We start from the raw sequence: 13,998 nt of genomic DNA on the forward strand, positions 1-13,998 counted from the left end.
GGCGAGGGAGGCTCAGGCAAGAATTAATTTGTATTATTCAAGGAGTACCAATCAGGAGCTTATTGTTCTAGGCAGTGTGCAAACTTATAATCAAAAGTGTCATCCAAAGGCCTACAGTAACATCATGGGAACTTAGATAATAATAATCCCGAGACATGCTTGAAGGGCCTTAAGAAATGCAGGTCCCAAGTACAGAATATCTGATGCTAAAATATTATATTTGACCTTGTATGAAACACTGGTCTGTAGATGTTGGCTGTATGAACCTGTGTTCTGTGCACAGTTATTCAGAAGTCTGTGAGCTGCTGCAGTTTCTGACCCATTGCAAACTTCTTATTCCCTATTTTATGAGGAAATAAATAAATATAGAAGGGAACAGACAGTAAAATCTTCTGTGTCATTCCTGACTTTGTCAAGCAATGAAAAGGGACACAATGAAGTTTATAAAGTCCATAGTTGACTTTACTAGAAGTAAAATTCATAAGCTACAGGCTTCAAATCTCTTTGAATCTATAAACCAGTAATTCTGCTTGAGAAGTCTTAAAAGAAATTGGCCACATTGAGCATCGGTTTCCTCAGATGGGTAAAGAGGAAAAAGGAACATCGCAATGTTTTGATACTTAGCTCAAAAAAATGGAGAAATACCCTATAAGCAAAACAGCAGTCACCAAGTTACAAAACTGTGTTATATGCAAAGGTGAAAAGGGTGCAGATCAACAAAGCACCAAATTGTCTTTGCTAAGCACTCTGGGCTGCTTGGCATTGCTTCACTTTAGAGGACTGGAGATTTCTGGAGTTCCCAGCCGAGGTGATTGGAAGAGATGCTCTTTTACTGACTGTGACAGAAGCATGCCTAATCTTTGCTGTAAAGTGGTAAGAGTGCTCCCAGGATTTGGCCATCAAAAATTGTATTCAGAATTGTCACTTATGCAGAAAGGTTACAGATATATTCACAGCTAGGGACAAGGCTTAAAAATGCTTTGATTTCATTTTATTTGGGCTGGGGAAGGGGAAAAAGATTCCTAATGATTATTTGAAAAAAAAAAAAAGAATCCAGTAAGGCTTTCTTCAGATGGCTGATCCAGCTGTTTGCCTGTTTTTAGCATTGGAGATAAACTCAGGCCTATAAGCTCAGCTTCCTGTGCTGCTCATGTCTGCACCCGAACTGTATTGACTCTGTCCTCAGTGGCAGTCAGAAAGTCCATATGCAGTTACTGTATGTGTGAATTAGGGAAACTGTTGTTTTCAGACCCTGTATCTGTGTGCAATGGGGAGATGCAAGAGACTTCTGAGACCTTCCTCTTCCTCTCACAGGTTTCCTTCATCCAGCTAGGTTCATGATGAACAGTGCAGCAAAAGCAGACGATGTCCCGTCTTCTCCCCCTTTCCATGACATTGAACTGAAAACATGGATTCTTTAGGAGGCTTTTGATTGAGAGAGAAAACATGAAAACAGAGAGGAAGTCTGTCAGAGCTGGATCAATTTGCCCAAACAGCTCAGTTTTTCAGCTGACAGCATTTTAGCACTCAGAGGGGAGTTGTCAAAATCTCTCTACAGGCAGTCATGTCCTTCATGCTGAGAAATACCTTATATTATCTTGAAAGATAAAAAAGAAGAAAAGAAAAAAAAAAAAGAAGGAAAGACAAGATGGCTTAGATTCTTGTTCTTTTAGGTCATGGAGCAGAATACTCACTCTTGTTTCATTTCTTCATCAAATCATGTCGTGTTAATCTCGTTTGCTGCTTGATCACTCCCTTTGAGATGGAGTCTGTCCCCTCTTGCAGTGTCCCACTGCATCACTGCTGAGGCTTGGCAGCAGGCAGGAATGCAGAGCCAGGCAGGCAGCACTGCCTGTCCCAGGGCTCCTGATGCAGATCAAAAGAAGTGATTAATGCAGTTAGGGTGCACTGACCCACAGGGAAAGCAGATTACTCATCTTTGCACTTCCTTAATGAGAGCAGTTGATTAAAAATACCTGTAGTGAAGAAGATGCTTTTATGCTTTATTGCCTTGACAGCCCTTCCTGGGCTGCAGTCAGGCAGGAATAGTCACAGAGACCCATGGGAGGTAAGATTTAAGGTTGGCATGGTGTATTGGCCACATAGCAATGGAAGATGGAGCTGATGAAGCTGGACAGGAGGATGCAGATTGAGAGGCAGGGAACCAGTCTGTGATGAAAAGGGGGCTCACAGCAGAGGTACAGGCAGTACCAGGGAGGTACCATGTAGAAATGGAGAGACATAAAGTTTGGGAAATAAAGACAAAATTGGAGGGGACATCTGCTGTAGACTATCACAAATGGAGGCAGGGGAGAGTGACAAATTCTTGGACCACATCACACAGTATCTGAAACCACGAGACACTTCAATTACTGTCTCCAGGCTGGTGACTCACAGATCTACCTGTCTGCTCCGGACACATCTCCTACCTCATAATCCAGCATCTCAGCTGATTTCTCTGACAAACCCCCTGGATGCTTTGCCACTGAAATTTAAGCTCAGCATGGCAAGAGCTGCTGCCTGATTTCTTCTTCTCCCCCACTGCTCCCCTTTCTGCAGACCAAGAGTGGCATGAGTAAGAGAATGACAGGGCTGTGTCCCAAGCTCTGCCTGCGAGGAACTGTGTGCTGTAACGCATTTGGCTTTCATTAAACCCCTTGACCTGGAGTTGCTCTTTAAATTATGCTGGCAGGTGAATTTAAAGCTGTCTGAAAGGCAGTGAAGGAAGGTTGCAATTGGTGGGAGTCTCCCTGGGGCAAGGAGAGAGTCTGGTGTGGGAGTGGAGGGGCTGTCCAGATACAATGCCACTACTGTTCCCAGGTGTGGATTTATGTTATGGTTAAACTGATAGCTGTCCCCACCCCACCCCTGGCTCTTTTATTCTTGCCCTTCCCTTTGCTTCAGATCTGGCACTGCTGCCACAGCAGCCTGAATTGGTTCTGCTCATTGAGCCAGTGGAAAACTAGTAATTGTTGTTTTCAGTGGGGCATTTTCCATCAGATCAGCTCTACCTCACTCTGTGCTTGCCTTAATTGCCAGATCTGCTCCAAGGGAGGAGATGGGGATGCCTGGCCATGTCACAGGGGAGAGGAGAGTGCTGTGAAATGGTTCACTCTAACATGAGGCTGCAGCCTTGATTAAGAGCTGCACCTAGCTAAAAGAGATGGGGAAAAATAAGAAATAGTCAGCAATATTCCTTCCCCTGAAAGAAAGGGAAAACTAAAGCAAAATCTTCTGATTTTGGGATCTGCTGCTCAGCATCTGATAGTGTGAGGTGGCCAGTCCCAAGGAGATACCTTTCAAAGCAGTATGAGGAATGATTTTGCCTCTGCAGGAGATAGACTGGATGGCTTTGGCTGGGTTTTCTCTAAACTTCTCCCTCCCATGTAATTTCAGGCACACCTTAGGCAGAACAGGTTGGGCTTGACCCGCTGAGGAAGTTGGGAACATCCTGTTTGACTTTTGGGGCAAGAACAGAGTAAGGACAGCAGGAGCTGGCAGAGAGCTCTTCATGTCAGATTCAGTCTCTGAGAGGTGACTAAAAAAATCTCTCTGAGTTTTGCTGTATTTAGCCATTGCTAAACCTGCTCTGGGTGGTTTGTGACCAGTATTTGTCATCTGCTCCAGGGCTCTGAGGACTACATTGCTCCAAATCCCTCTGTTTCCTCTGCACCAAAATCCTCCTCCTCCTCCTCTCTCATGTTTTTCAGTACAGGTGGCTGATAAATGGTATTTCATAGCACAGTGGGCACATCTGGGAGGGCAGGAAAAATTCAACATGTCATGTTTCTTTAGCCTGCTGGGCAAGCCTGTGGGGAGACGAGCTCAAAAAATGTGCAGCCCTGGAGGTCAGGTCCCTGCTTTGGGCACTGAGGAAAGCCAGGCCTGGATGCAGCCGTGCTGCCATATGGTGGGGGGACAGGGAAGACAGGAGATCTTTAACACAGTTTAATTATCATGGCACATGTGAAATATTTCCCAGGATTTTTAGTTCTTCTTCCTTCCCAGCCTTCTACCAGGCTCTTGTACTACAGCATAGATTTTGGGATGTGCACTGTAGGATGCAGAGCATCACTGGAGCCGAGGTGCTGCTACATCAAATGTTTTGAAGTCCTTAACAGAAGGATGAGGTTCGTCTAAAAACAAATTATGATGATCACACATCAAAATGAGGAATCTTGGTGTGACTTTAAGAAGCTCATTCAACTCAGACTTCAGCTGGAACATGAGTTTCTGTGTCCTAAATACTCCTTGGAAAATACACATCTGCCACTAGTGAAAAGCTTCCAGTTGTTTTACCTGCTACAGTACTCAGGTTTTAGCCTATTCCTTTGGTATTATTTTTCTCCTTATTTTCTCCTGTAGCTCAAAGCTAGCCTTGGTGCTCTCTCAAGTAATGGCTGTCACATGGTGGGGGGACCAAAGTGACCCTTTTTGAGGACCAAGGCAGCTTGGTCCTCAAAAAGGGTCACTTTGATGTCCTTCCTCTCATGGTTAGAGCTGTTTGTTGTGACAAATTAAAAACAGGAATAGTGCTACCTCAGAAAAGTCCAGGCCAATCTCTGCTCATGCAGGCAGGCTGACAGATGCTGCTTTTGGATTTGCATTTTCTCTAAAGCATGAGATGCATGTGTGACAGGGACTTAGCCAAACATCTCCCCAGTTTACCCCTTTCCCAGCATTCTTCTGAGCTATCTTCCTCGCATCCAAGGTCTTTGCATTTGCCATCTGCCTTGACTGAGCCTGGAGTTTGCTTTAGCACTGGGAAACTCAGCCATAGCCCATTGAGGCTGCTGGTGTTGGTACCCTCTGTTTTCAGCAGGCAGACGTGACCGGAGCCGGCTATTCCTCCTGGAAGCTACACTGCAGGTACCCTACTCTGTCCTGCTGCAGTGCCTTTAAGCTTGCAATAGTTCCTGGTATGAAATACAAGAGGCAAAATGGCAAGGGAGCAGAGATAATGTAGCCAGAGTTCTTCCTAGAAAAGAGGGTTTTCTTGTGCTCAGAAGCATCCACGGCTTGGAGGGAAGCACAGGGAAATGACCGTGGGAGCGAGGGAAGAAGAGGGAGAGCGTGAGTTGCTGCTTCCATAAGGAGTTAAAAGGGCATTGAGAGATGAAAGAGAGATGTACAGATGAAAGAGAGAGACTCCGTAAAAGGCCATGAATAAATGAAGCAGTGGACAGAATCTGTTCTAACTCTGACACGTCTGAGGAAGAGAATGGCTTTATAAAAGCTTTATTTAAAAAGAAGGCTTTTAATGCAAAATGGAAAAGGGTGGGCAGTGAGGGAATGGTGTTTTGTAAATGAAAGGCAGACAAAAAGGCTGCCAGGAGAAGTCTGAATATATGCAGAGTAATAGGTCTGAATTAAATTTGTTTAATGGCACGTCAAAAGAGTTTGTTAACAAGCCCACCAGCTTTTTAATTTCTCTTTTCATATGTTTTTATATATGCCTACATATTATGGGATTCAAAAAGAGGGGAGAAAAAAGGACACGAAAAAAATTAACTAGTTTTGAAAATGAAAGAACATGAGAGTGATGATCCTAGGAAGCTGCACTCCAACAAAGTGTATGCAGTCTTTTGCTAAATAATAAATTGGATTTTAAAAAAAATCATGTTAAAATTTACAGAATTACATAAATGTTCCCAAAAAGTAATGTTGTATTTTATAGTTCAGATCATCACAGACAAACTAGACTGCTTTTAAAAATTATTATTTTCAGTTACATGGGGGGGAAAAAAAAGCCACAGCATGTAAAGAGTATTTTATTTGTAGAGATATTAGTAAAATTGTAATTATGCTTTCCAAGACTTTTCCTCAGAATATGTATTTTGCATATCTAGTATGTGTCCATCCTATTATTATTTTAAAAAAAAGTAAAAATATGTGAAGAACTGACATCAAAGGCTCAGGAATGGATGTGTGGTTTCATGGGTATTACCTAGTTAATGATCCAGGCAAATGGACTAACAGATGAGGGATTAAATCCACGGTGGTGCCTGCATTCAGAGGTGCAGACAGGAGGGGCTGTAGGAGAGGCAGTACCTGGGAACATGGGTCATCAGAGACACCAGCACGAAATTAAATTAAATCCTCTGCATGAAATGCTGACTAGGTTGTCTAAAAAAGGATCTTGGGAACTGGTGAACCTGTGGAAGACAAAAGAATGCTAAAATAGGCTGGAAAATGGGTGGAAATCTGAGTAATCTGACATGACAGCAAAAAAATGTGTTGCAGTGATCGCCTCTGGATAAGGACAGCAAAGAAAAGGGGCTCTCATCCCTTGAGAACAAAGAGTATGAAGGATGTTTGTTTAAAAAAAATAAATATCTCCTGGTGGCTTCTCACTGCTGCTGCTGGATCTGAGTCAGGTGTGGGGCACCAATTCAGGTGCACAGCTGTCCATGCCCACCATGGGCACTGAGCAAAGGAGCAGCAGGGAAAAGGGTGAGCCATTCATTCAGGTGATTGTGGCTGTCTCAATGGCATCACCAGGGCTTTAGGAGACAAGTCATCAAATGCTTTAAAAAGTCTTTTAGCCTGGTAAATGTTGGGTTTTTTTCCTTTGCTTTTGGGGGTTTGAATCTTTCAGTCTTATGTTTTCTATTCAGGTTTTTTCTTTGATAGTGAACTGGAAAATCTCAGGTAGAAAATGAGCAGGGGCCAGGCAGAAAAGTCTCCCACACATGACAGTATGCATTGTACTCTAGAAAAATCAAATGTCACTAGCACTGGAAATTTCCTCCCCAAGATCAGGAGGAAGGCCTTCCCTCTCAGGTGCTGCAAACCGTGGGTACACTTCCAAAAAGGATCAAGAGGAAGTGGCTTTAATAGATACACACATGACACTTCTTTGTTGCTACTTTTCTTGGTTAGCCCATGCATTTGCTGCAGATTTTTTTCTGTAGTTTTGTATCATTGCATCTGTAGATGACTAAATCACTTAGGGGCAGATTTTTGAAGATGTGTAGATGTTTATTTTCTGTCTATGAGCATCCAGATCCCTTTTTAAAAAAAAAAGTAAAGAAGAAAAAAAATCCCTTAGGCCAAGCTATTATGCTTCCCCCAGTTTTCACAAAACATTATCTTTGTTCTTCTAAGTTATTGGCTTTTTAAAATGCATTGTATCTCTCCTGTGTCAGACCAAAAAATAATGGCCAGTCAAGCACTTTTTCTAATTCACAATCATCTTTCTCATTTCCTCTACCTGAGCAGGGCACGTCACCAGATAGACTTTCAAGGTCATATCCCTAGTGTTGCTCCCAAAATGGTTCCTACCAAACATGAGGGGTTTTTTCACATTGTCACAGCACATGCAGGTGGCCTGGCTGCAGGTTTGTGGCTACCTGTGCCACACCTGCTGTTTGCCCTGTCCCACCTGAGATGGTGTTGATATTTGTGGTGCCCTCACAGGGAGCCATGGGCACTGGCCTCTCCAGGCAAGAGGGATGAAGGAAATAGAACACAACCTGAGCTGCTAGGTGCAAAATTGGCAACTTCATCAAACATTACTTTGATGATTACATTTGATTGCTGTTTAATTTTTTACCTGAGAGCTGACTGCAGAAAGAGCAGATGGGTATAGGCAGGGTGGGGCTGGGAGAAGGCCATACAAGCTGTTCCTGATACAAGGCATGCTCAACTTCCCATCAGCAACAGAGACATCCTGACCTTTGGTATTTTGTCAGGAGTCTTTCTTTTTCCTGCACCGCTGTCAGCTCAGACTCAATGTGCAGAGAAAACAGCTGAAGGACTGGAGAGATGGGTGTGGAGTGTTGGAGTGTTTCCACTTTTTTTTTTTTTTTTTTTTTTTTTTTTTTTTTTAAGGCTCTCATCCATTTTTTAAAGTGCTTTTCTACAGCAGCTGGAACTGAAGAGAGGGAGTCCCTCACTCCTAGGGCTGGGGCTTGCAGTAACATCTGAAACTGCAAAACTCGCTCCACAGAGCTGGGAGTCAGTGTCACTTGGGAAAGCTTGTTCTATCAGTCTTTGAGATCAACTTGAGCTGTACCAGTCAGATCAGCCTCAAAGTCTTTCATAGGTACATTGGGTAAAATTCTGGTTTTTAACTGAGTGAGTGACAGCACTTTTAATGTCATTAAAGCCAAGAAGACCATGTGCTTGTGCACCAGCCCCATTGCCAGGTCTTGCTTCAGACACTTCCCCTTGCCTCTCTTCCCTCAACTGTCTCAAAGGTCACCACCGGCAATAATGGTAAAACCAAAGCAAAAATGTGATTCTGTTGATTAAAAACATTCATAAGGTCACAATGGAGACCCTTAGTTTCTCCAGTTTGAACACTCTGATGACTCTGAAGAACAAGTGAGCAGGCATCCATGCCCAGAAAATGAATCACAACAACTGTTTTTATTGCTTTTTTTGGAAAAGGAATATGAAAATCCAAAGTTTGATTTATTAGCATTGTGAGAAGTGTGCAGTATAACAGAAGTCTGGGGTTTTTTTTAGTAGCACACAGTAGTAGTTGTAGTAACAGAAGTCTGATTTTTTTTTTTTTTTGGAAGTACTGTTTTGCATCAGCAACAAATAGATAAAAGCTTTCTGCAACTTGTTTCATTTATCACTAGAGAGCATTTGATGCTACAGCTTCCTCCATATAAAGTAAAAGCCTTAATAAAACAATAATAAGCTTCCATAGTTATTACTTAGTTGTAATGAATGTCTAAACAAACTCACAGATGTTTTTGAGTCTTTCCTGTAATGTGGGTGTATCTTAATTATTCCAGCCTAGTCCTTTAAGGCTCCAGAATAATTCTTTTTTTTTTTCTGGTTTGCTCCTAGGAAGACCAGGTGATTAAAAAAAAAAACCCAACCAAAAAAAAAAAAAAAAAAAAAAACCAAAAAACAAAACACCCCAAAAGCCATGTGTCAGCAGTGTGCCCAGAGCAAGTCCAGCAAAGGGCCATAATGGCGATAAAATAAAGGGATTGAAGCATCTCTTTGTGGGGATGGGCTGAAAAGCTGTGAGTATCCAGCCTGGACCAGATCATCCAAAGGATCGTAATGATGTGTATAAGTACATGATGACAGGGAATAAAAAAGATGGAGCCAGGCTCTTCTTACAAGCAGATAATGGAAAAGCTTTTCTGTTTTTTCTTTTCCTGTGAGGGTGGCAAGGCACTGGTACAGATTGCCCAGAGAGATTGTGGAGTCTCCATCCTTAGAGATATTGGAAATCAGATTGGACACTTGCTATGGGCTCTTGCTGCCCTTGAGCTGGGCTAGGTGATTTCCAGAACTTCCTGCCAAGCTCAGCTGTTTTACATTTCAGTGGCATCTTTGATGCAGCAAATGAGGAGACTGTTCTGTGTTATAAGGGCACTGATCATCCTGCACCCTGAGCAGCTCGGAGTGAGAGAAGACCGTCTCTTTTTTCTGCTGCAGAATGGAGCAGCTATTAAATTATGACTTTTACTCAATAATGGCATCAAATGGGTTTTTAACATGTAAACGAAAGGAGGAAAGCAGAGTGACTTGTTGTTTGCCATGGGTTTGCCTGAAGCAAATTTCCCATGTTAAAGCACTTAAAAGCAAATACAGAATTTATGATGTGTCGTAGATTTTAAACCTGAATTACGTCCGGTTGTTGTAATGGCTAATAATGCAAATTATCTGAGTCATCCTCAGTGTAAAGCAGTAAATATAACCTGCACATTCAGACACACTTCTTTTTTTTTTCTCTCTCTCCCCTTTCTCATTAATATTTTATCTCCCTGAAGAGATGTTTTCAACATATTATGTGCACCAGCATACTGTGCTTGTGGTATTCCTGGATGTCATTACAAAGAAGCCTGAAGACTGTACTGCTGCTCCTCTGCCTGTGACGCTAGCTTGGAAATTGCTTGGAGCAACAACAGCAAGTGTCAACAGGGAGCTGTATTAATTATTTGGAATGTGTCTCTTAAGAGGAATCAACTGCTTTTATTGCAGAACGAATATTACTTGAAATGGGAAGGTTACTCTAACTGTTATCATAATCTATGTGTCATTAACTTTCCATGTTTAGAAGAAGAGATTAACAACCCTGTAAATCGGTGCAGTAAACAGATGAATTATAAAAAAATTGTTTTTTCTTATAAATAGAAGTTTCTTGATATAGTTACCTCCAAATTGCTGAGAAGGATTGTCTTGAGCAACTGAGAAACTGCATGATGGTGCAATGCTCTGAAAAATTATATGTGTGTCTCCTGCAGGTGGGACAAACAGGTGGGATTGTGCTTCATACCATGCTTCCTTCAAAAATGGCTGTGACATAGGAACACTTGTTTCCCTCCTAAAGTGAGATTAACAGATTGAATGGGTTTGTGTGAAATTGAGTTCTCTTCCATAGTGTATATATATATATATATATAGAGAGAGAGAGAGAGAGAGAACACATTTCAAGAGAACATGGTGTAAAGTGTATGTAGTAGTGGTAAAGCAGGTGTAACTAAAGTACTAAAGTTCACTGGAGTACCCCTGTCTGCAAGGAAGAAGTGCAAGATGGAAGTGGCTTCAGCTTGTCACCAGGTACCTCCACAAATGGAAGTTCATCGTAAACAACACACAGAACAAAATACTTGTGAAGCGTTTTGAATCCAAATGTTGTGTATTTGACTGTAGCCCTGATAGATCTGTGTAGGAAACAGCAGAACTAAACCACTTATTTGTCCACAGGGCAGGCTCACCACGGGCAGGTTTCCTACATTGCCCCACCGATCCACCTGGATTCGGATCTGGAGAGACCACCATCCAAGGGTGAGTCAGTGGGACAGTCTCCATTCCCTTGCATTCCAAACCAGCCACAGCCATGGGTGCATATCACTCACTTGTTCACTCACTTGAGCCTCCATGGCCAAGCTGTCACCCTCCATCCAAGGACACTCTGCGGAGCAAATTAATTCCTGCAGGAGAGATGTATGTAGGATGACCGTGTCCCATGTGTCCCATGACATAGCTTTGAGCATCCCATCACTTCACAGGGTGGTTTGCTCTCCCCACTAGTTCACTCCTGCAGGGACAGGTACACCTTAGGTCCTGTCCTCTGTCTTGCACCTTTCCTTCCTAATGGTGGTGCAGAGGCACAGGGAGCTGCTGGCAGAGTGCAAAGGGCAGATTTCCACTGCCCCTCAGGCGAGTAAAGGTTGTACAGTGGTTCAAGCCTGGATTCAGTCCTCATTGCAGTTGCTTGAGGGATTTTTTTCTAGACTGGGTGAGGAGATGTTCATTACAGAGGATGAATTAAATTTTAGGTGGGCTGATTGTCCTTGGGAGCAATGCTAGTAGCCAATATGTACAGAGTAAGTCCAGAATAGCCCTGCTCAGACAGGTACCTGGCTTGAATGGGGCAAATAAAGCAATATGAATGCAAGCCCTTGATTGCTCTGCCCCATTTGGGGGATCATTCCCTAGTGCTGAGCCCGCAGTGTTTGCTCCTCTGGCTTGGGGAAATGAGGCTGTCCCCAAAGCAAGCATATGTGGTGGTGCAGACTTCTTACATCTCCCTTTGCTCCTTTTGGTTAGGCTGCTCAGTATTCAGGTATGATATTGAAGTAAACAGCTTGTTCTTCTTGGAATAAATGATAGCAAAGCAAAAATCATACAGGACTATGAAGGAATTTCTTGGTCAACTCTGCAACTGGATGTTAACATCAAACCCAGGGAAGGTTGTGGAAGAAGAGAAGGGGAGGAAGAGAGCAGCCAAAGTGCAATAGCACAGAGATATTCTATACCTTAGGTTTGGGTTTTTTTCCTTTTTCCCCACTCCTCAAAGGGTGCTACAGTGGCAGAAAGAGTACCAAATCGACCTGTGTGGTGATTGTCACCATTCTGCCACAGCCCTGTAAGGCTGTTGGTGTGTGTTTGTGTCTGCACATATTTCCTAACTGCTCTTATTTGAGTAATGTGAGGTGGAACCACGTGCTGGGTGGTGTGAGGATGCCAGATTCACAGTTCTCTCTCCAGATCTGGACTTGCCATGAGTCAGGATGGTTATGCACAATCTCCTGGCAGTCCACAACCTCCATTCAGCTTTAAGTGAACTACCCTGGGATTTGACATGTGCATTTGAGATCGTCAACTTCTTCTAAGTCATTTGAAAACCTCCAGTTCTGTGATAAAATTTACTGCCTTGCTTTTATGGCAGAGTACTCTAGTGAGGCAGAGACAGTTATGACTTGCAGGACCTTCTTGCTCTAGTCTGTCACTGAGGGGATGAATCAGAGCTTACTTAGAATAGGTCAATGTAAATCCTTGCCTTGGCATCTGTACAGACTATAGAATATTGAAGGGTGCTGGAACAGCAGCAGGACAGAGAACCTGTGTCTTGCTTTCTCCAAGCTGAAAGAGCTAAAGACTAACAAAACTCCTCAGTGATCTGCTGTTCATGAGGGCAGAGCTACCTCCACAAAATAAATGGCAGTGCCACCAGGAGCAGGGCAAAGTGGGTCAGGCAGAACAGTTGCAGTGCTTGCAGAGAGGGTAAAATGGAGTTTATCCAACATAAACTGCTACACTGACAATTTTCACTTTTTTAAAGATCTCTCTACCCCCCTGGTTGAGAGATCTTAAAGAAGGAGCTGCTCATGGTGGAAGAACTGATATTATTGCTGCTGTGTGCTGGTAAAAGGACTTGAATACTCTTACTTAACAGGAGAGGGCCAGAGAGAAAGCCAGCTCTGGAGGCATCAATCTATTCACTGGTTACTGGGGGCTGTTAAAAACATAGTAATTGGCACTGTCTCCCTGGGGGAATAGCAAGGCTTTCCTCTAGCCCTGGGATGTGGGATGTGTAGCTCTGCTGCTTCATTTCTAGTCTCAGCATCCAAAATCCATTAGAGTATTGTAATAAAATTTTCCGCCCTAAGTATATTAGGCTCATAATTCCTTTTTGTTTGTCTGCTTTTTATGACACCTTAGGATATGTTTGGGTCACATTCCAAGCTTCATCCACAAGAGCTGTTTTAAACAAAGGAGTCAAAACCACCTGTCCTTCAGCTTGTGTTCCTCCGCATTTCCTGTAGCTGTATCTCTAAAACCAGAGCAGCATTAAGACAGTCAGCATAAACCATTAATGCTTCTGGCTACTCCTTTGATGCTCTTCATTTCCCCTCCATGCTTACCCTTGCACTAAGCTGAGCAGGCCAACTTTGCACTCAGAGTGGCAAAAAGAAGCAGCCACCATCCAGTTTTAATTGTAATAAATGGAAGTAGAACCTGGGTAGGATGCTTTAAGAGAAGCATCTTTCCTTCCTGTATTGTAAAAAAAAGATACAGCTTTACTGCTCCTGTGGGTCTATGCAATTGCAATTCTCAGCTGACAGATTTATTTGTAACTGCCTCTTCCTTTTCCTTTTTAAAAATTTTATCACTGGTGACATTTACACACATTGTTTATGCATGCCGGGGATTTTTACCTGCCTATCAGAGTCCTGACGCTGGTGGTGAATAGAGTATAAACTGCAGTAGTTTACTAGTACATTAGTGTCACTGTGCATTACAGGGTAATTACTCTGAGCCACTGCTCTGTGCAGCCACCCAGTAATGACACTGTACATCACTGAATAGAAATGAAGCCTTGAATCAGCATTTCTCATCAAGACACCTCTTGGTCCCCACCCGCTTTTTAATTTGAGGCTGTTGTAAATTTAGTTCAGTGTATGAAGCACTGTTAACTACCATTTTTACACCTCCTTTCAATCCAACAATTTGGATGTGACTACATGATTTTTATGCAAGTGTTTACACCTTCTTTGTGCAGAATAATTCCAGGCACAGCTGAGACCTTAGGTTGTGATATCACAGACTGAAGATTAAACCTGTGTTTAAAAATGGTCACTGACAATAGCAAGGAGCTTCATACATGAGAGTCACACTGATGCTCTGGCTTAGAGAGGGATTTTATAGAATTATCATATATAGCAATAAATCAAATTAAATGTTTATATTCAGATTCTGCCAGGTACTAAAACACAGTAAAGAAATTATTTAAACACA

General features: G+C 42.7%; 1 protein-coding gene across 5 annotated transcripts in view; it reads left to right on the forward strand.

The window, feature by feature from the left end:
• The window catches only part of ADGRL3 (adhesion G protein-coupled receptor L3), a 488,937-nt gene that overhangs the window by 337,107 nt on the left and 137,832 nt on the right, over positions 1-13,998 (forward strand). For all 5 annotated transcript variants that reach the window (XM_050973756.1, XM_050973751.1, XM_050973755.1 and 2 more), the window contains exon 7: positions 10,681-10,761. In XM_050973756.1, coding sequence (XP_050829713.1) covers positions 10,681-10,761 — 81 coding nt within the window. The remainder of the gene's footprint in view (positions 1-10,680; positions 10,762-13,998) is intronic.

This window comes from Serinus canaria, chromosome 4 (genome assembly GCF_022539315.1).
Source record: "Serinus canaria isolate serCan28SL12 chromosome 4, serCan2020, whole genome shotgun sequence".
Taxonomy (NCBI): Eukaryota; Metazoa; Chordata; class Aves; order Passeriformes; family Fringillidae; genus Serinus; species Serinus canaria.